The sequence below is a fragment of the Scyliorhinus torazame genome, chromosome 30 (assembly GCF_047496885.1).
Source record: "Scyliorhinus torazame isolate Kashiwa2021f chromosome 30, sScyTor2.1, whole genome shotgun sequence".
NCBI classification, from domain to species: Eukaryota; Metazoa; Chordata; class Chondrichthyes; order Carcharhiniformes; family Scyliorhinidae; genus Scyliorhinus; species Scyliorhinus torazame.
In genome coordinates, this window is record NC_092736.1 from 16,436,696 (window position 1) to 16,458,191 (window position 21,496).

At 47.7% G+C, this 21,496-nt stretch overlaps 1 protein-coding gene across 11 annotated transcripts in view; it reads left to right on the plus strand.

The window, feature by feature from the left end:
- LOC140404397 (CUGBP Elav-like family member 4) overlaps positions 1–20,586 on the plus strand; it is a 977,034-nt gene extending 956,448 nt beyond the window's left edge. For 9 of the 11 annotated variants that reach the window (XM_072492868.1, XM_072492862.1, XM_072492860.1 and 6 more), the window contains one exon: positions 20,463–20,573. Coding sequence is in view for 1 of the 11 variants with exons in the window: in XM_072492869.1 (XP_072348970.1) it covers positions 20,463–20,488 (26 nt within the window). In the remaining 10 variants the exon portion in view is untranslated. Of the gene's footprint in view, positions 1–12,647; positions 12,748–20,462 lie in introns of all 11 variants that reach the window. The other 2 variants (XR_011938498.1, XM_072492869.1) reach the window with 2 other exon arrangements.
- The last annotated feature ends 910 nt before the right edge of the window (positions 20,587–21,496 follow it).

A 21,496-nucleotide genomic window follows, 5' to 3' on the forward strand; every position in this document is an offset into this window, starting at 1 on the left:
CAGCACACATGCTCAGTCTCTTTCCAGTGGAGACCCTCAGTGAGTACAGACACAGGGTTGATTGAACATCACACCCACCACGTGGATTGTAGCAGACTGGTTTGTCAGTCTGAGTAGCGAGAAGAATTAACAGTGGAGTCGAATCCAAGTAGGAGAATTGTTGATAGGTTAATAAACGTGTTAAAGCTATCTCTAAGTCTGAACCTTCCTTTGTCAGAGTGCACATCAAGGAAGCAGCTTATACTACGTCAAGAGCACAACAAAACAAGCTCGACCCATCAAAGGGGAAAGCAGCTATGGTCACCTGGGACTGTGGCAGCTTTACCAGATCACACATCAACGTTGGTCCCGGTGTGACACCGCCTCAATTTAAAAATTCTCTTTCTTGCTTCATATTCCTTCCATGGCGTTTGAATCTTCTTATCCCCGTACCCCACCTCCGGCCCTTACAATTCTCTGAGACCGCCGCACTGCTCCACTCCTGGCTTCTTCCACATCTCCGATTTTCATTGCTCTGCCATTGGCAGCCATGCCCGAAGCTCTGAGATTCCTTCGCCCAGTACCTCTGCCCCTCTGCCTCTCTCACCTCCTACGGGGTGCCCCCGACAAGATGCTCCTTGACAAAGATTTGCGTCAACGGTCCTAATCCTCGTTCGCAGGCTCGGAATCACTGTTGGACTGCGCTCCCATGAGGCACCTTGTCACAGTGTTAAATTGCGCTAGATAAATGTAGGTTGTTGTTATTATTAATTTCATTGTGGTTGTGGCTGGCTACTGTCTTATCGACCAGCGAGAGAATGGGATTGTCTAGCTGAGTGCAATGTTGATGGAGGATAAATGCTTTGTGCGCAATAGAAATGGGATGAAAGGTCATCACGGATAACTTCCAATTTGAGTGTGTTTCATTGCGAAGGGAAACATGTAGGAGCCAGAACACAGCTGTGAGTTTTGTCTTTGCCACAAGAGGGGGTAATTGCTCCAATAAAGTCACCTAATCTGGAAAATGTGATTCGACTGTGGAGATTAATGTGTTTTTAAGGGGATTAATTCGTCCACTATAAAGTAGTGCACCTAAAAATAAATAAAGCTCAGATTTGACAAAACCGGAGAGCTGCTTTGGTTTTCAGGATCAAATAATATTAAGTCTCTTCAGAGCCGGGATTCTCCCTTCCGGGGGCTAAGTCCCCACGCCGGCGGGAAAACCGGTGCCAACGACTCCGGCGTCAACGGGCCCCCAAGGTGAGGAATTCTCATCTGTCTCAGGGGCTAGGTGGACGCTGGAGGGGTTGGCGCCGCTCCTGCCGGCGCCGAAGGGACGACGTGATCTCGCACGTGCGCGGAATCGCCAGCGTGGGTCCGCGCTTGCACAGACTGCCCGGCGTATTTTGCCGCATGCACGGGGGGGGGTTCTCTTCTCCGCGCCAGCCATGGCGGAGCCCTACAGGGGCTGGCGTGGAAGAAGGAAGTGCCCCCATGGAACAGGCCCGCCGGCAGATCGGTGGGCCCCGATCGGGGGCCAGACCACCGTGCCCCCCCCCCCCCCGGGTGTCGGAATCCCCCGCGCCCCCCCGAGGACGGCCCCTGCTGACTTACCTGCCAGTTCCCGCCGGTACGTGAGTTGAGTGATTCACGCTGGCGGGACTGGCCAAAAACGGATGGTCGCTCGGCCCATCGGGGCGCGGAGAATCGGCGGGGGAGGGGGGGGGCGCTGCCAACAGCCCCCAACCGGCTTGGCATGAATCCCGCCCCGCCCGAAAAGCGGCGCCGGAGAATACGGCGGGGGGGGGGGGGGCGGGATTCGCTCCACCCCCGGGGATCCTCAAACCCGGCGGGGGGGGTCGGACCTTTCGTAATTAACTTTCTCATTGCAACATTTGACCAAATCAGAATCAGATAACGTTGGGTTTCCACTGAACAGATTTGAACCGCCGTCCACCTCACAGCCACCTGTGGGATCTCACTGTGCACAAATAACACTTCCCGCCCAATGAATGACTGTGAAGCATGGTGATTGCTTTGCACTCAGTAACTGGTCCCATCTTCCAAATGTCAAAGAGGCAACCGTTCAGTATTGAAATGCCCGCTTGAAGAGAAAGGCAGCCTGGGGAAAAATAGATTGATGTTGTATTATGGTCCCATGGGAGACCATTAACCATTAAAAATACATTTAAACCCCTTATTAACTGAAACGATTATGCTGCAAGGTTCCATGTTTTAAACAAAAGCTTATAATGTACAAGAATTAAAACAAAGCAATTACTATTAAACTAATGCTATAGTTGGTAAACACTTATTCTACAAGCCCAAAATTCTCAATGGGTAACTCCCTGTTCTTCTTGTGTTACCCTCGAGAGTTCCCCCATACTTTACAGAACCTTGAGGGTTCCTTCACTTCTCCTGGGACCAAACCAAAGTGTGGCACAGCTCACAGGAATTCACTTGAATTCTCCATTCCACCAACCCTCTGTCTTCCTGCTAAACTCCGAGGTATGAGATTTCAGCAGGTCCTTAACCTGTTACTCGGGGAGCTGACTTTCTAATTCTCCTTAAGCACCACATGTTTGTGGACATCCCAGCTCAAACCTGGGCTTTATCACCTTTGTTCTTAGAGGTCTACAGCTTCTGGCAGCTTTCTCCCTCTCCACCTGTATTCCCGGAAAACTCACAGATAAACAAAAAGGTACCTCCCCTGCAGTCTACCCCGTTGGCAATGTGACACACCTGGGATGTCCCCGATAGAGATATAAACTAATGGGGCTGGATTCTCCGGTCGCCGATGCCAAAAATGCGTTCGCCGGCCGGAGAATCCAAGTTTACGACAGAATCGGGGTCGGCGCCACTTTCGCGATGCTCCCCCCCCCTCCAGAGCGGCGTACTCTAGGAGTATGCCACACCACATATCGACGGCCTCAGGACATTACTTGAGGCCCGCCCCCCGATGCTCCGTCCCCAATGGCGTGGATCCCTCATGGTCTCACCTATCGGGAACTCGGCGTGGCGGCTGCAGACTCAGTCCAGCGCCGCCACAGTCGGGGGAGGGCTGATCCGCAGGCAGCGGGGACATTACTCGTGGCTGGGGGCACTGTGGAGGAGTGGTCCGGGGCGCGCGAACCGGCCGAAGGGTCGTCTGTTTCACGGGCCAGGCCCGCGGGCAGTCTCCACCATGACGCACGGCGCAGCCACTGCAGGCCGCCACCATGCGCATGCGCGGCCACAGTTCCGGCAACTCTCAGGGCCATATCAGCAGCTAGAGCCGGGTGCTCTACGCTGCCGTCCTACTAGCCCTGCAGCGAAACGGGGAATCAGTGGCCGTTTTGCAGCAGTTTTCTGGCGTAAAATGCCACTGTCCCACGCTGGCGAATGGACATAGCCCCAGAATTGGAGAATCCAGCCCATGATCTTTGCCTTCCAAATTAAGCCTGCAGTTCTGCAACCCACATGAATAATTTACACCCCTATGAAGATAACTGTAGACATGAAGGGCGGGATTCTCCGCCGGCGGGATACTCCATTTTGCCGGCAGCCCGGGGGGTTCCCGACGGCGTGGGGCTGCCCCACAATGGGAAACCCCATTTACCGGCCGGACTGACGGAGCATCCTGCCGGCGGGGTGAGGCAGAAATGTGGCGCAGCGGGCGGAGACGAGCGGTGGGATGCTCCGTCCCGCCCCGCCACATTTCTGCCTCAAGTCTCGGAAAGGCGTCCCCCTTTATTTATTGTTTCCCGACTCCAACACTACCGTTATTAAATAAGCTTCAAATTGTAACCTCCAAAACCAGGTACCTTCATCACATTGAAAAGCTTCACTCCCCGAACAAAATTATTTTACCCGAGAACATCTGAATCATGAAATTCGACACAAGACACGTAAAATTAGGAATTTACGTGAAGGGTTGTGAATCTTTGGAACTCTCTACCCCAGGGGGGGGGGGGGGGGGGGCGTGGTTGCTCCTTCGTCAAACACATTTAAGGCTGGGATGGACGGACTTTGGTCTCAGGGAATTAAGGGATATGGGGAGCAGGAGGGAAAATGGAGTTGACGTCTAAGAACAGCCATGATGGTATTAAATGGCGGAGAGTAGGCTCGTTGGGCCATGTGGGTCTACTACTCCTGCTGCTATTTCTTATGCTTACTTCCCTGCTAGAAAGTGTATCGAAATTTGATTGTGATATTATGCACGAGGTCATGAGAACCAAGCACGGAAAACATTCGAAATCCTCCTATTTCAATAAGATGATTTTATTTTTCATCCTCCAGTTTTAAGTGGGAATAATGACCACTTATCAGCAGTTACCCCCCCCTCCCCCCACCCCCCAACCACCATGGTAGGTTCCCAGGCAGCAGGACGAGCGAGCCACGCAAAATACCATGGACTTCGGCAGAATTGGAGGATTCCGCTGGCGGCCGATTACAAGTCGCCTGCGCCGCTGGAAAGCATGTTGCGGTGTTAAGAGGGGGGGCGGGGGCGGGGGCGGTGCACGTATTACACCAAAGTGTATTGGCTGAACTTTTGCGGATTCTGCGCTCTCTCCTGTGTTTTGCGCCGTCCCGGGCGGGCCAGGCCGGGATTTATTTTTTGCCCCAGGTTTACCACCTCCTTTCTGCTCGGAGTGGGGTGGAAATACAGATGGTGCCACAAAGGGGCGTTTGGGAATGCCCACAGTCCAGTCCACATCCTGGGAGCCAGTGACTGATTAGCCGGCCGAGCGGGCGCGGCGGGGGGGGGGGGGCTGAGTGGCCTCCCACTGTTTTTATGCCCCTCCCATTCTTAATCAGTTGAATGAAACTGCCCTTTGCAAGGAAGCGCTGTTATTTGCTTCAGTCTGGCCATTTGATCTGGCGCAGCGCGCGGGCAGCCTGACACCAGGTGCCTTGCAGGATGACTTACAATCCCGGAGCCCTCGCGTTGCTTCAACCAGGAAAATGTGAAGAATCAGCAGCCACCAAGCTGAGTTAGAATTTCAGTGTGGCACACTCACTGGCCAAACAGATGGCAACATTCCCAGGGTGCTTAACAGTAGAGAGGGAGGAGGACGGCATAGTGGCGCAGTGGTTAGCACTGCAACCTCACGGCGCTGAGGACCCGGGTTTGATCCCAGCTGTCACTGTCTGTGTGGAGTTTGCACATCTCCCCCCCCCCATGTCTGCGTGGGTCTCACCCCCACAACCCAAAGATGCACAGGGTAGGTGGATTGGCCCTTAAGAAAATAAAAATAGGTCACACAGCCCATCATGCGCGCAGTGGCTAAATTCGAACCGTGATCCCCATTGTCCATTCAGCCAACAGAACTGTTAGGATGCAGGAGGAAGCCATTCAGCCCATCGTGTCTGCACCGGCTCCCCAAGTGAAAGCATTATGATTTTGTGCCATTCCCGTGCCTTTTCCCTGGACTCCAGCACATTGTTTCTGTTCAAATAATCGTCCAGTGTCCTCCTCCTCCGGTGTCTCGGAGCAGCGACAAGAAAGAATTGCCCTTTTATGGCACCTTTCACAAGCTCAGCGCTTTGCGTCCAATGAAGTATTTATTTGAGGTGTGCTCACTGTTGTAACGTAGGAAACACAATGCCTATTTATGCATAGCAATGTCCCACAAAGCAGCAATGCGATAATGACCAGATAGTTACTTCTGAGGATGTTGGCTGAGGAATACGTATGGACCAGGGTACCATAGAGGGCCTCCATGTTCTCCCTCAAAATAGCGCCATGGAAACTTTCCCGTCCACCCAAGAGGGTACACGGGTACCACATTAGTCAGCCGAGACTTTGTGCCTCTGGAGTGAGATTTGAACCAGTCAGCGGATCCATTTTAAATGTTGTAAGGTTTGACTTTAGGACGCACAGATCACCCAAGAGAAAAAGCGGTCGAGCATATTATAAGTGTTCTTATCTGAGGGAGGATGTTCTTGCTATGGAGGGAGTGCAGCGAAGGTTTACCAGACTGATTCCTGGGATGGCGGGACTGTCATATGCGGAGAGACTAAGTCGGTAAGGATTATATTCATTGGAGTTTAGAAGCGTGAGAGGGGATCTCATAGAAACTTACAGAATTCTAACAGGATTAGACAGGGTAGATTCAGAAAGAATGTTCCCGAAGGTGGGGGAGTCCAGAACTAGGGGTCACAGTTTGAGGATAAGAGGTAAACCTTTTAGGACTGAGGTGAGGAGAAATGTCTTCACCCAGAGAGCGGTGAATCTGTGGAATGCAATGCAACAGAAAGTAGTGGAGTCTAAAACGTTGTGTAAGTTCAAAAAGGAATTAGATGTAACTCTTGGGGCTAAAGGCATCAAGGATATTGCGGGGGAAGGCGGGTATTGAACTTGATGATCAGCCATGATCATAATGAATGGCGGAGTAGGCTCAAAGGGCCGAATGGCCTCGTCCTGCTATTTTCTATGTATGTTTTTGACTGATTATAAAGTAGCTGAGTAAGAAACGATGGTTTAAACATGATGCATTTGCTAAATAGACAGGAAAACGATACCACCCGTTGACAGGTGAGAATGGTTTACCAACCTGGAGGACAAACAGATGGATGGCACCGGGAGGGTGTTGACCTCTGTTGCTGGTTAGTCACCTCATGCAACGCGTTAGGAGGCATCTTCCATTGTCCCTCCTCCTGAAGAAGACCTGTCTCCAAGCACCCATTTATATGCTTTATCACCGGGGGCTGGTACTTCACTCTATGTCAATCACTTGTTCAGTCCCATCTGATTAATCACCAAGGGACAGGTAGCCAAGGTATAACCTCCCTACGCCCCTCATTGCCTCGAGGTCGCCTTGCATCTTATCTCGTGCATGGAGTCATCCATTAATTTCCGCCGGACACTTGCCGAGATTCCCCTTGACTGGATTTTCAAAGTGCAAAGGGAGGGAAGAGAAATATCCTCTCAGGCAGTGTCAATGCCTGCTAATTATTCTGTAATCAAATTCTGTAACAATTCTGTAATGTTCCAGGAGACCCCATTTCTTATCATACTGATTCCCTGCTTTGATAAGTGAAAGTACCATCAAAAGGACTCATTCACGTGTGAACCCTTGGGTTCTGATTTACTCAGGTCGGAGTCTGTGTCTGATTGTGCTATTTGCTGCTTTTGTTCTGCTTTTGAGCGAGGCAACACTCCGATGGGAGCTTTTTCTCCGCCCCATATATTTTGGGAGTGGGGGCGGGGGGGGTTTAACATAAAGGACCTGGTAACAAATAAGACAGGTGGGGGCTCAGTGGTTTGCGGTTCGTCAATCAGTTAACCAATTCTCAAAAAATCCAAATCTAAATTACTACCGTAGAATTTACAGTGCAGAAGGAGGCCATTCGGCCTATCGAGTCTGCACCGGCCCTTGGAAAGAGCACCCTACTTAAGCCCACACCTCCACCCCATCCCCGTAACACAAACAGCAGTGGGTTCTCATGTCGACGGAACTAATACAGGGCCCTGTATTTTGTTTGGAAGAGGTGATGAACTACTCCAAGTCATGGGACGCAAGAACAAACATCGTTGGCGGGAAACACGTTGACAATTGTTTCTTTATGCCTTTGGCGGCCTTCTTTATGTCTGATTTTCAAACAACTCAATTAACAAAGATGTATCTGTATCCGCACACAGGTGATCTCTTCTATTATTATTGATGTTTGAATTCAAACACAAGATTGAATTCGAGTATACGTCAGCCCTCTTTTATAACCCAAGGGAGCTGAGTGCTTTGGCCACAAACTGACTGGTCCTCAGCTGCCGTTTAAATATTGGCAAAACAACCGTCATCCGGTTTACGTTGCTCATCCCAGGCCGAGTGGACATGGGCTGCCCACTGCAGCATGGCCGGTAATGTCGGAAGCTGCCTGTGGGAGGCGGTAGAAGTAGCATGCTTCCAGTGAACATTCAGCCAGGCCTGGCTCCTGGGATCAGGGAATCTTGAGTTTGCCTTTCAGGACTGTAGCATAGCTTTCAGGAGCCTTTAATAAGTCACCCCAAGGTTGCAAATTACCGCATTAATGTGTGTCCTTCGCCTTTCCATAAACTCCAGGACAGGAGGCTATTCAGCACACCACTTACGTGTCAGTTCCAGCACCACATCGTAACTGTCTCATTTCCCCCATATCCTTTGACTTCTCAGCATATTTATCAAATTTCCTCTTAAATGCGACCGACTTAGTTTTAACAGACAGACGTATTCCTTACTCTTTAACCTTTTTTGCACGAAAGAAAAATAATTCAGCTGGCGACCTTTCGGTTTTAATCCTGAATTTATGCTTAAAATAAAAGCAAAATACCGCAGGTGCTGGACATCTGAAATAAAAATGGTAAATGCTGGAGAAACGTAGCGTCTGTGGAGAGAGAGAGAGAGAAGAGTTGACGTCTTGAGTCCGTATGGCTCTTTTTCATTTTTTGTCCCAACGCAAACTGCCCCCCCGCCCTTCCCCCACTGGGCCACCTTTCACCTGTTCTTAGGTTTTGCTTTCACCAAGCTCTTCCCTTTGTTCTCCTATCAACGCACTCTGTAAGCTTCCCTTTGCGCCACTACCGGCACCTGCTGTAGCCCCTCACGCCATTGAACCTTCTTCTGTCTCGTGCCCGACACAACTTTGTTGCAGACTCTCTCAACTCCCACCTATCATTGACCTTCTGCTCTCGCCACTCCACCCACTCTTAAACAATATAAAATCCGTCACATTTCTCCCTCTCTTTAGCTCCTAAGAAGAGCCGTATGGACTCAAAACGTTAACTCCACTTCGACGGCCAGACTTGCTGTGTTTTTTCAGAACTTTCTGCTTTTTGATCTAAATTTATGCTCACTTGTTTTTTTTTTCTTTGCGAACCAATTTTCATAATTTATACATTTATCATTTTTTAAATTCGATACCTCCATCTAACGTTCTGCATCAGTGTTTTTCGTCTCTCTCTCTCTCTATCCTTTCATCCCTGCAACCGTACATTGCTTCCTTTTCAATGGTTTCCAACATCCTTTCCTATTTGGGCTGCTGAAACCCGGACGCCAAAGCGATGACTTTCGCAGAACCCAGTTGGACCCTGACCAAACCGTATCCTCGTTCGGCGTCGCTAAGATCTGCTGCAGTGTGCTTGTTTGCAATCCGCACTCGTGCTTCACGGGTTCCTGTGCAGGACACAAACCTTCTGAGAGGAGCCAGTGGAGCGCGAGGCTGAAAATCCCAGTACAATCGCATGGCGCCTACCGTCAACTTAAGTGTGGTCCGGCAGTGTTGCTTTAAAAGGGAATTCTGAACTGAATTAATTCAAATGCGAGTGGGTTTTTTTTTTTCCACGATAAGACAGGATGGGTTTAGTAATGCCAGGGGATGTGTTAAATTGAAGCTTTAAATTCACTCCAAGGGTGTGAGGTACTTCTCCAAAACATCATCCGAATGATTATTCTAATGCTTAGAGTGTACCTACACCTCAGGGACTGCAGCGTCTTGAGAAGGCAACTTGCTACCACCTTCGCCAGGGCAACTAGGCAATAAATGCTGGCCCAGCCAGCAATGCCCACATCCCATTAATTATTATTTTTTAAATTTCCTCATGAGCACATTTTATAAATCCATTCACCCAATCCCTTCCAATAAGGGTTCCAGAATGGCGATCGGAAATGGGGCACTTCTTTTAGTTACCGTGCGGTGAATCTGTACAGGCCTTCACCAAATCTGCGACTTCGCCAGCCTAACTCAATGCCAAACCATACAGTGCATTTACTGAGGCAGGCGCAGTATAAGAGTAAGAAGTCAGACAGTGGGCGGGGTTCTCCGTTTCCCGATGTCGATTTTTGTAATTGCAGATCGGGCAGAGAATCCATTTTTACGACCGAATCGGGGGCGGCGCCTGTTTTACGCAGGTTGCGCATGCTCCGCCCCCTCCAAAACGGCATCATCGCGGCGCGCGCTGCATGTCATTGGGACGTCCCCAGGATGTCACCTGAAGGCCCTCCATCGATGCTCCGCCCCAAGTTCCCCGACCACGCGGTTGACCTCAGCGGTCAGGAACCCGGCGTGGTGACTGGCGGGGGGAGGGGAGGGGGGGGGCTTCGGCGAGGACTGAGGGGACTGGTGGGGGTTGGTCTGGGGGTGACTAGCGGGTGTCCAAGGGGGCACTATCTGGCAAGTGGGTGCCATGTTGTACGGCGCAACCGCTGCAGGTCGCCATGCGCCTGCCCGGCCGCGGACCCAGCAATTCTCCAGTCGTTCGTTTCCCGGAGGCCGGGCGTTTTAACGTGGCATGGCTGCCAGCCCCTCACCGGTCGGGGGATCGGTGCTGGGGCGGCGCCGTTTATTCCAACGCAAAACGCCACGGATCCTCCGGACATAGCCCCAAAATCGGAAAATCCAGCCCGGCACTTTTTAGACTGAGTCCAATTGTCTGCAGAACTGCATTCCAATGATGTCCAGAGAGACGGGTAGGATCAGGATGCACTTACTTGCTTATCTGAGGAGAAGAGTTATCGGGAGGGATGTTTCCAGGGGCTGGTCCGTCGGGGTGGGAATTTATTCAAAAGAGATGTGGATTCATTGATCAGTTCCCATTCTGAAAATGTCTTTGATTTTTTTATTTTGGTAACCAAACAACTAGTCTATGAACCAGCCAAAAAATCTTTGTTATCCGACATGCGCGGAGAATAAGTGGTGTCGGTCCATCAAGATTGCAGGTTAATGGAGAGCCCCACTCACCGATGGTAATACTTGCGGAGCATGCAAGTCCTCAGGAAGTAAAGAACTGTATTCTTTTTTTTACTTCCAATCCTCATCTGTACCTTAAAACAACGGTATATGGGTTACAGGTAACTTTGCAACGGTCTCCGGTTGGTAAAGTGACAATATGTATTCAGGGAACATCAGGAAATTCGGGTGAGTGGAGAATTCCGCTTTGTAGAGTGCTGGATAGCACATACATTACTGTAGCATTAACTTGGGACTTTTTAAAAAAAATAATTCTGCTCAGAAGGGAGTTATTTAGTCTATGAAGGAGCTACCCACACTCCATTGCTCTATTCTATAGCTGGGCATTGTGTTTCCCCTTTCGAATATATAATCTAATCCTCTTTTGGAAGTTATTATTAAATCCATTTTACCACTCCCAGTCAGATCAGACCAACTTGCTTTGTAAAAATCATTTTCTTGACGTTTTGCCAACTCTACTGCTATGGGCCAAGGTTTAAGAAAACTCCAAAGTATATTATGGAGTTCACCTGACCTCCGACTGTTTATTGATTTTGGTTACGATGAACACAAGGCCCTACTCTTCAGGTGTTATTCAACAGAGGCCTTAACACTTTTAATCAAAAACAAGCTTTATTCTATGAATTTAGTTAACATTTTTATAAACACACACAGTAAGCATTTTTATCAAGTACAAACATAAATACCCCACACAGCTACAGTACTCTATGTATCACCCTTAATAAATTCACCCTTTAACTGTTCCAATTTAATAACAAGATCCCATAAACTAGAAACCCCTTTTCAAAGGTGTAGCCCAGCACACGGCCCTCTTACTACCTTTACGACTTGGTATGGATACCCTTGTTTCCTTTCCAAAACAGCAGGTTTGAATCCTTCCAGAAAGCAGTTATCACTTTTAAGTTATCAAGTTATCTGGAAACAGCTTTTAAACTGAAGCTAGAGAAACACTCCAAGATACTTCTCTTTCTGAGTCCAGCAGCCAAATGTGAAAACGAAAGCAAAAGAACTCAAGAGCCACAAAATCAGCCCCAAACCAAAGTGAAAGTAAAACCAACTCCCAGAGCCACAGCCCAACTCCACCCACGCAATGACATCACTGAAGCCATGTGATAAGACAAAAACATTTCTTAAAGGGCAACTCCCATGACAATAGTAAATCTTCCCCCCCCCCCCTTGTTACTGACCCCTGGCAAATCCCATCGCCACCGCCCCCTCCCTTCCAGGGGAAACAATTTCTCCCTATCACGTCAATCAAAACGCCTCAGAATTAAAAAAAACGCACCTTTAATCTCACCTCTGTCTTCGCAGCTGGAACGGGAGAAGGCTATCTTCTGTCGTCTCCACACAACTGAAGTACCTCATCCCCCGAATAAAAGCAAAATACCGTGGATGCTGAAAACCTGAAGTTAAGAACAGGAAGTGCCGGAAGATCTCAGTGGCCTCTGTGGAGAGAGAAAGAGAAGAGACACTTCGAGTCTAATATGACTCTCCACTGTGCTTTTCCAGCACTTCCTATTTTTAATATAATACAATATAATAATATAAAATTAAGGTCCTGACATCCTTCCCAAAGTGTGGTGCTTGGAACTGGACGCGGTACACCAACTGAGGCCTCGGGTGCCGAATAATTATTCCCGAGAAGTGCAATGTAACTGGGATGACGCAAAGTCACGGAAATTAAGTGAAGCTATGATACAGTCCTACTACCCATAGGGTTAGTCAAATATTGAGCCCAAGGGTGTAATAATGCCCCATTGAACACATTATTTTGTTCTGTTGTCTAAGTTATGTTGTTGCACCTTGTTAAATGTCTTTTTTGTTGTTGAAACAGTTGTGAGCTAAAATGCTTTGTAAGAACAGAAAGTCAAACTAGAGAGAAAAAAAAGCAAAGTCAAGATAACAGGATTTCTCTACATCTCCAAACATTTTTTCTTCTTTTGCAACTAACCACAACCAAACAGGCAGGGCCTAATCATAGCTCCAGATGACCACAAGTCATTCTCAAACTCTGTGACGTTACCTAGCGACACTAGCCGTCACGGGGGAGACATTTCCCGACCCGTAAGTTGTCCGTTTGCAGTGAAGGTGTCATTTGATGACGTCATGTGACAGACTGTCGCTGCGTTGCATGACGTGGGGTCACGTTTTATTTGCGGTTGTGAAGTGCGTGAATAGTATTGCCCATGGTAACCGTTAGTAGTCGTTGTAAGTAAACCTGGAGTGATTGGTCTACCTTGACCAGATCGTGACCTTTGACCTTTGCTGTTGTAGTGTCAGTTACGTGTTGTGGTGCCTTATTAAGTGTGTGATATATTATTGAGAAAAAATAGATATACAGTTGGCTTTATTCCTGCAATTTCTCCTTGCTATTTCACCACTGGTTTTGAGTATCTATGTGAGCAAGTGATGCCTTCTTCATGTCTCCATTTTAATGACTATCTACCCAAGTATTGAAGAAATTCAGGGACCTTTTTCACTTGATCCGTAGCCCAGTGCCTGTTGCTCATGCGGGTTCCAGTGCTATCGTATACCATCATCCCATTACATCAAAGTTCTTTCGAAAAAAAAGTGACACAAAATTGCCTGTATGCACCTCTGTTGTCAAGTTCCCAACGCTGCCTCCTGCGATCACTGGATCTTTTGGCCCTTGTTCCATTTTGAACATAAAAGTGATGCTAGCAATATGCGTTACTGTTTACATAAAAAACAGAAGAGCTCAGGCTTTGAGATGCCCAGTTTCTTCACACGTTCTTCTACTCACTGATTTTGTGGCGATCTTAACCTGGTTAAAGTGGCAGAGTGGGAAACGTCAGGTGAACAAGTCGTGGGGCCGAAATACGTAACGGACGGAATTCATCGGCCATTGCGATTCTCTCTTCCCGCCTGCCGGTTTCCCAGCAAGGTGGTTACAATGGGAAATCCCATTGATAAGCGGCGGGAAGATAGAATAGCACCGCCAATGATTGGCTCACCGCCGAGAAACACGCGACTGGGTGAACCGGAGAATCCCGCCCTTTCTTCGCCTTTCCGAGGCTGACTGAAAAGTTGTGCCTCACGCTTCGTCACCGTATCAGTGAGCTGCAGACGTCCACTAATTGTCCGGAGACAGCTTGTTGTCTCCACAAGGATGCAGTTGGGTGGAGAGGAGAGGGCAATAGGCAATGCGGGGGCAGGAGGGAGGGAGGGGTCAGTGGGGTAGGGGACAAGGAAGTAGGGCGGAATAATGGGGATGGGACGAAGCAGAAACCTGTATTGATCTTCGCGACCTCTATGGGGCGCAATCCCTCCACATTCAAGTAAGTATTTATTTTTTATAAAAACTTAAAACTTGCAAACCATATTCACGCGAAATTAGCCTGCACATTCACTAGTTCCATCAACACACCCAGTGGTGTAAAATGCACAGCCATTAAATGGAAAACAATAAACCGGCATTGCGAAACATTAGACATTAAAAGTCTTTGAGTACTTCAATGGGAGGCAGAAAGATTGCCATAAATTTCTGGCTCACTTCATTCAGTGAAGATCAAAATTAGAACATAGAACATACAGTGCAGAAGGAGGCCATTCGGCCCATCGAGTCTGCACCGACCCACTTAAGCCCTCGCTTACACCCTATCCCTGTAACCCAATAACCCCTCCTAACCTTTTTGGTCACTAAGGGACAATTTATCATGGCCAATCTACCTAAACTGCAGGTCTTTGGACGTGGGAGGAAACCGGAGCACCCAGAGGAAACCCACGCAGACACGGGGAGAACGTGCAGACTCCGCACAGACAGTGACCCAGCAGGGAATTGAACCTAGGACCCTGCCTCTGTAAAGCCACAGTGCTATCCACTTGTGCTACCGTGCTGCCCAGTTAGACTGGTAAAAAAAAAGTATCTGACCCAACCCATCAAGTTATCTAAACGCCTGCTCAGAACTTTTTACTGTTTCCTGTATCATTCCTAAACACTTCAATACATTAATGTCTAAACTAATTGCTCCTGTCGAATGATGCACATTGCACATTACCTTGTGAAAAACATGCTGAGAAATAAACATCACCAAATGTTCTGATCTAATAATTCCTATTTACTATCTCAGAATACTCCCAACATTTCTTCCTTTTTAACAGCAAGGAAGTTTATTGATTCTGTTAAAAGTTAAACATCTGATGGGAACATCCCAAGAGGAGAAAAGATAATGTTGGAAATTTACTTTTGCCGAAAATGCTTTAACCCAAGACCCTCCTCATGACTCTTCTTCATGCACTATTTTTTCATTTAAATTTGGAGTACCCAATTCATTTTTTGCCAATTAAGGGGCAATTTAGCGTGGCCAATCCACCTACCCTGGGCATCTTTTGGGCTGTGGGGGTGAGACCCGCACAGACATGGGGTGAATGTGCAAACTCCAACACGGACAGTGACCCGGGGCCGGGATTGAACCCGGGGCCGGGATCGAACCCGGGTCCTCGGCGCCATGAGGCAGCAGTGCTGACCACTACGCCACCGGGCCGCCGCCGTCCTCCTTCATGCACTATTAAAGTTTGGCATGTGAGTGCAAGGGCCTCTCCCCTTGCTCACTGTTCCCTCGCGACCACGACCACTTCCTCAACCCAGAAGACCCCACTGAGATAACAGGGACTCCAGCATACTGTAGGAAGCTGGTGAGCGAGAGGCAGGGCGGTGGCAGGCTAGTGGGGCTCAGGGTTGCATACGGCAAGGCAATTTTGTGGTACCTCATCTATTGACCTCATCTTAGCTCTCCGACCACCGCAAAGCAAATGAAAAGGGTCCTCCAATGGATATTGGTGTTGCTGTGGGGTTTGCCAGTTGTGATCGTGTTTTATTTCTGGTACCAGAAAAAGCTGCAGTGTTTGCGTTCAATGGAACTTAAAATGGGCATGATTGTTCTTTCTATCCCAGCATGCTTCAGTGCCAGCATATGAACCAGTTAATTTGTTCTCATTTTTTGTAAAATTTGTTTTTGGTGAAAAATCTTAATTTAACAAGCTTGATTGTACCTGTAACCTTCAGATGAAGTAGATCTTTGAGACTGGGTGAATTAAGCTCAATGTTATTCAGTGGCAAAGCCAGGCCAGTTAACATGTCAACCCTCTACTCCTTAAGATTTTCATCATTCCATTTGTCTGCTGTACTGTTGAATCCCAAGTTTCTTTACCCGTCAGTCTGGCCTCAATAAAAGTCGAGATGGATTTGCAGGTACAGCATTAGTTATTTTATTTAGCTTGCAAGCTTGATTCCTCTCACAGAAACATAGGACACGTCCAGTCTCCTATATCCAGGAAAGCGAATGAACAAAAAGACAAAGGGATCTCTGCAAATCAATTCAAATGGTATCAGGTTTCACATACTCGACGCCCATAGGTCAGCCTATATCCCTCCTGACCTGTTTGATCTATTCTGATTGGCTCACTTCCAATCCCTTCCTCTGGCCCCTATTACTCAGCATCCTTTTCTCCTGCTTTGGTGGACACACCTCTTCCTGCTTTTCCATGCGGTCTGAAATCCTTTGTCTGTGAAGTCACCAGAATGAGACTGGCCTACCTCTACATTACATTAACTAATATCTCTAAAGTAACTATTTTATATCACATTCGTCAGTACCACCAGGCATTAGAATTCACTGTGGAGAATGAATCCAGGGTGAAAATGTGCTTCAATATTGAAATATTCCTCTGCCGTTACCGTTTATTTACACACGGGGGTGGGGTGGGGGAGGGTGGAGCGTTGAGAAAAGTCAGCCAGGGTTCTTATCATAGAATTTACAGTGCCGAAGGAGGCCATTCAGCCCATCGGGTCTGCACCGGCCCTTGGAAAGAACACCCGACCAAAGCCCACACCTCCACCCTATCCCTGTAACCCAGTAACCCCCACTTAGCAAACAGCTGGCTTGTAAAGCAGAACAAGGCCAGCAACGCGGGTTCGATTCCCGTACCGGCCTCCCCGAACATGCGCCTGAATGTGGTGACTAGGGGCTTTTACAGTAACTTCATTGAAGCCTACTTGTGACAATATGTGATTATTATTATTATTATTATTAATAACCTTTTCGGACACTAAGGGCAATTTAGCATGGCCAGTCCACCTAACCCGCACACATTTGGACTGCGGGAGGAACCCGGAGCACCCAGAGGAAACCCACGCACACATGGGGAGAACGTGCAGACTCCGCACAGACAGTGACCCATCTTGTGTGGGGTGGCTCCCCGTGACCCCTGTTGGAAGGTGGGCAGCAACTGGGATTTGTGATTAAATGTCAACGCATTCAAAACAGTGGCACATTACGGAAGTTAGAGGAGAGACGAGCAGAGAAGAGTTTAAATGTAAGAGTGATGAGTGGGCGGGACCGTGACAAAAGAGTGCAGTCATTGGGGGGGCGAGGGGAGGGGGGAGTGTTAATCATCTCAGCAAATTAAAGAAGGTGTTGGAAACATTCCAGGCCCTTGGGGAGAAGTTCACCTGTTTTGTTTTTACCCCTACGTGGGATGTGGGAGTTGCTGGCAAGGCCAACATTCATTGCCCATCCCTAATTGCCCTTGAGCTGAATTGCCTACTGGGCCATTTCAGAGGGCGGTTATGAGTCAGCTTCATGGTTCAGGTGTGACCCTGGGGCCACAGGCGGTCCAGATCAGGCAAGGCTGGCAGATTTCCTTCCCTCAATGGGGCATTATTGAACCAGGGTTTTTTTTTACAACAATCGATGATTGTTTCACGGTCACCATTTGCTGAGATTAGTTTTCAATTCCAGGCTTTTATCAATTGAATTTAAACTCCACCAGCTGCTACAATGGGATTTGAACCTTTGCCCCTAGTGCTTTAAGCTCGACCTTTGGATTATTAGTCTAGTGGCGTAACCACTAAGCTTACACCACTGTTGAAAGGATGGGAGCGCTGTTATAAGACCCGGGATTTTCTAGATCTAGGACTAAGATAGCTGAATAGCAATGGTTACTTCTGATCCTGTCCTTCCCTATGTTCACATGTCATTCTTTACACTTCAACCATTCCAGTATTAGAGACATGAACACAGATGCAGATCACCCTGATCTTCATTTTAGTGCTTTAATCCCTTTTTCAACCGTTTTGCAACATTTGAACATCCATTGACCTGTTTTTGAAATCCATTTTCGTCCCATTCAGGGCTGAAACTCCTTCTATTTATTTTTGCGAATGACAAAAGCCCTCTTCAAAGCTACAAATGTAGCTCACTAAGTAAGAAATATGGCAGGAGCATTCCGGTCAATTTTAACCCTGTGACTATAGGGCCGATTTTCCAAACTATGGTCCCAGTAAGGTTGCCTCATCGGCTGGGAGAGGTCAGTGAGAATTTGTACCTGCGTCTGCCTACCTGAGCTGAAAATCAACATCCTGGGGATAACCACTGATCAGAAACTGAACTGGACTAGCCATATTAACACTGCGGCCAGCAGGGCAGGTCAAAGGCTAGGAATACTACGGTGAGTAACTCACCTCCTGACCCTCCCGAAAACCGTCCACCATCTACATGGCACAAGTCAGGAGTGTAATGGAATACTCTCCTCTTGCCTGGGGAGTGCAGCTCCAACAACACTCAAGAAACTCGATACCATCCAGGACAAAGCAGCCCCGCGTGATTGCTCCCCCTTCCACAAACATTCAAACCCTCCACCACCAATGAACAATGGCAGCCGTGTGTACCATCTGCAAGATGCACTGCAGGAACTCACCAAGGTTCCTCAGACAGCACCTTCCAAACCCACGACCACCGCCATCTAGAAGGACAAGAGCAGCAGATACCTGGGGACCCCACCACCTGGAGGTGCCCTTCCAAGTCACTCACCACCCTCACTTGGAAATGTGTCGCCATTCCTTCACTGTCGCTGGGGCAAAATCCTGGTACTCCCTCCCTAAGAGCACAGTGGGTGTACCTACACCTCAGGGACTGCAGCGGCGTCAAGAAGGCAACTCACCACCACCTTCTGACGGGCAACTGGGTATGGGCAATAAAGGGTGGCCTAACCAGCGACGCCCAAATCCCATAAGTAAATCACAGTACACCTAATCGCCTGATTTCCGCTACTGCAAGTAACTGAGAGTTTTGACAGGAGTGTGACTGGATAAAATCAGCTGCCTTTCATTTGCTCTGTTTCAATTTTTTTCCGACACAGTTAGACAACTGACAGGCATGCCTTGAGAATTAATCACTCGCATAAACATACATGAAAGGACAATCTGGTTGGCAGCTCCATTCTTTATTTTAATTTAGAGTGCCCAATTATTCTTTTTACCAATTAAGGGGCAATTTAGCGTGGCCAATCCACCTACCCTGCACATCTTTGGGTTGTGGGGGTGAAACCCCACGCAGACTTGGGGAGAATGTGCAAAACTCCACACGGACAGTGACCCAGGACCGGGATTCGAACCCGGGTCCTCAGCGCTGCAGTCCCAGTGCTAACCACTGCGCCACATGCCACCCATGACAGCTCCTTTCTTACTGGCCTCCACCGTTTCAGGAGAGCTTAAGTCCTGAGCCATTTCCTGATTGTTTTTATTCCTTTACCGTGGACTTGATGGGAGTACAATTGGGTTTTGAAAAGCCAGTGAACACAATAGTCCTTTCAGCTAATTACAGGACACAATTATTCAACAACATTTATGTCAGAGATAGACAGAAAGCACGAGGGAATGTTTCCCGGTACAGAGGGTTGAACGGGAACGTTAAGGAAATGGAGACTTGAGGTCTGTCCATCCGTCAATGACTCTTTGTCACTTAATCTATCGTTTGGGACAGCATTAATATCCCGACTTTCCAAGTAAACATCTGGACCCTGTTCCAATCTTTGTCGACTGTTATCAAAAAAAAAGTGACAAGGTGGATGTCAGCCAGTTGTTTAACTGTGTTGGGTGTTAAGTAAAATTAGCCTCTATAGTCTTAGGCTTTGAGTATATCAGAGATCCCACTGTAGGAAAAGATCAATTAGCCCATCTAACCCATTCTATCAGACTCCATCCATAAACTCCTTTCAGTGCAGAAGGACGCCATTCAGCCCATCAAGACTACCTCAGCCCTTGACCCACACCCCTGGCCTAGCCCCATAATCCCGCGCATTGATCATGGCCAGTCCATCTAACCTGTGCATCTTTGGACTGTGGGAGGAAACCGGAGCACCTGGAGGAAACCCACGCAGGCTCGGGGGGAACATGCAAACTCCACACAGACAGTCACCCAAGGCCGGGATTGAACCCGGATCCCTGGCGCTGTGAGGTAGCAGTGCTAATCACTGTGCCACTGTGGACTTTTTAAACCCATGTCACCTGTCTATCCCTTATTTCATTCATCTCCATCCTTGATTAAAAACAAAAAACACTTGATTCCCGTTTTGTAACAAGTATTTATTCAGCAACTTTTCAAAGTTGCAAGCAGACCGCCAATCCACCCCCTCTATGAAAATCCATAGCACATCTCCTAAACTGTGGGGAGAGCAAAGGTCTCCTTACCTTACTTAAACCTTGGGCACTCACACTGGTGAGGTTTAGTCACATTTTACATATGTGTTGTTTTTTACTCCATTGTTTTCACTCTCAGGACTCTTCCGGTAGACATTTGCCCACTGTGAACTCAAAACCGATTGAGGACTGTGTGTTTCTATTTTAGGTAATTCTAGGGCCTCGCTTTGCCACTGAACTGTTTGATGTTGGTCACTATCAAATACTGTTTTCCTGTCGTATTAACTGGCCTTTTTTTCTTTTCTGTCCTTCTCTCTTTCTTTCTCTCTCCCTCTCTCAGGATGGAAGCATCGCCGCATTCAGTGACCCTTTGTCACAAGTGCAGTCTGCAAACTATGACTCTTTTATTTTGCTGTGTATCACTGTGGACGAAGACAGATTAGATTTCAAAAGGGGGGGGGGCGGGAAACGCTTCAAGAGCGACTTGGGGGGAGGGGAGGTCTTTTGGGGGGGGGAGGGGGAACCAAAAAAAAAAGAAGGAAGTTGGATGGAAACAAAAAAAAACAAACAAAAACACACAAAAAAAAAACAACGACAAAAAAAAAAATCATATTCGCACTGGAACTGTGATGAGGACATTGAGACACACCGTGGCTGAGAATTAATCCATAAGTACTGAATATCTGTTGTTCAGAGGATTAAATGGCAAATACTGACTTTTAAACAAAAAAAAAACCAAAGCCAGCTGGATAAGATTGTGTGTGCCGACAGCCAACGTGACACATCCGCGCCTCTGACATGGCAAGGACATCCACAGATAAACGGACATTTTGCAAGCTGGCACAGGGATTAAAAAGTTCTACTACTGTAAAGTCATATCATTCCTTAGATAATTAGGGACCAAAGGACCAAACTTTTTTAAATCTTATCTTATAGTTGTAAGTAAAAACGAAAAAAAAAAATAGATCATAACACTTCATTGGTGATTTAGGGAAAAATACTTGCGTACAAGAAAAGGCTTCATAGGATTTAAGAGTCATTTTAGGAACACTTAAGTAATTCGGAGGCGCTCAGACAGTGGAAAGACAATCGATTCTGCAAATATATGAGAGCGGAAAATTCATTTTATATTACTGAAGAACTGGCTCGTAAGCTAAGTCCTTATGTACAGTAGCTGACGAGATAACTGAAACTTTCACCATAAAAGCACTAGTGGTTACTTGTAACATATCGAAATGCTGTTGTTGCTGTCCCCAAGTATTTATTTCATGCTATAAATACGAAATCTGTTCATGTTAGATCAGCCCAATGATGACTAATGTTACGTTTCTCAGGCAATGTAGCAATGCTGTATTGTTTTTACTTTGTGAGCTC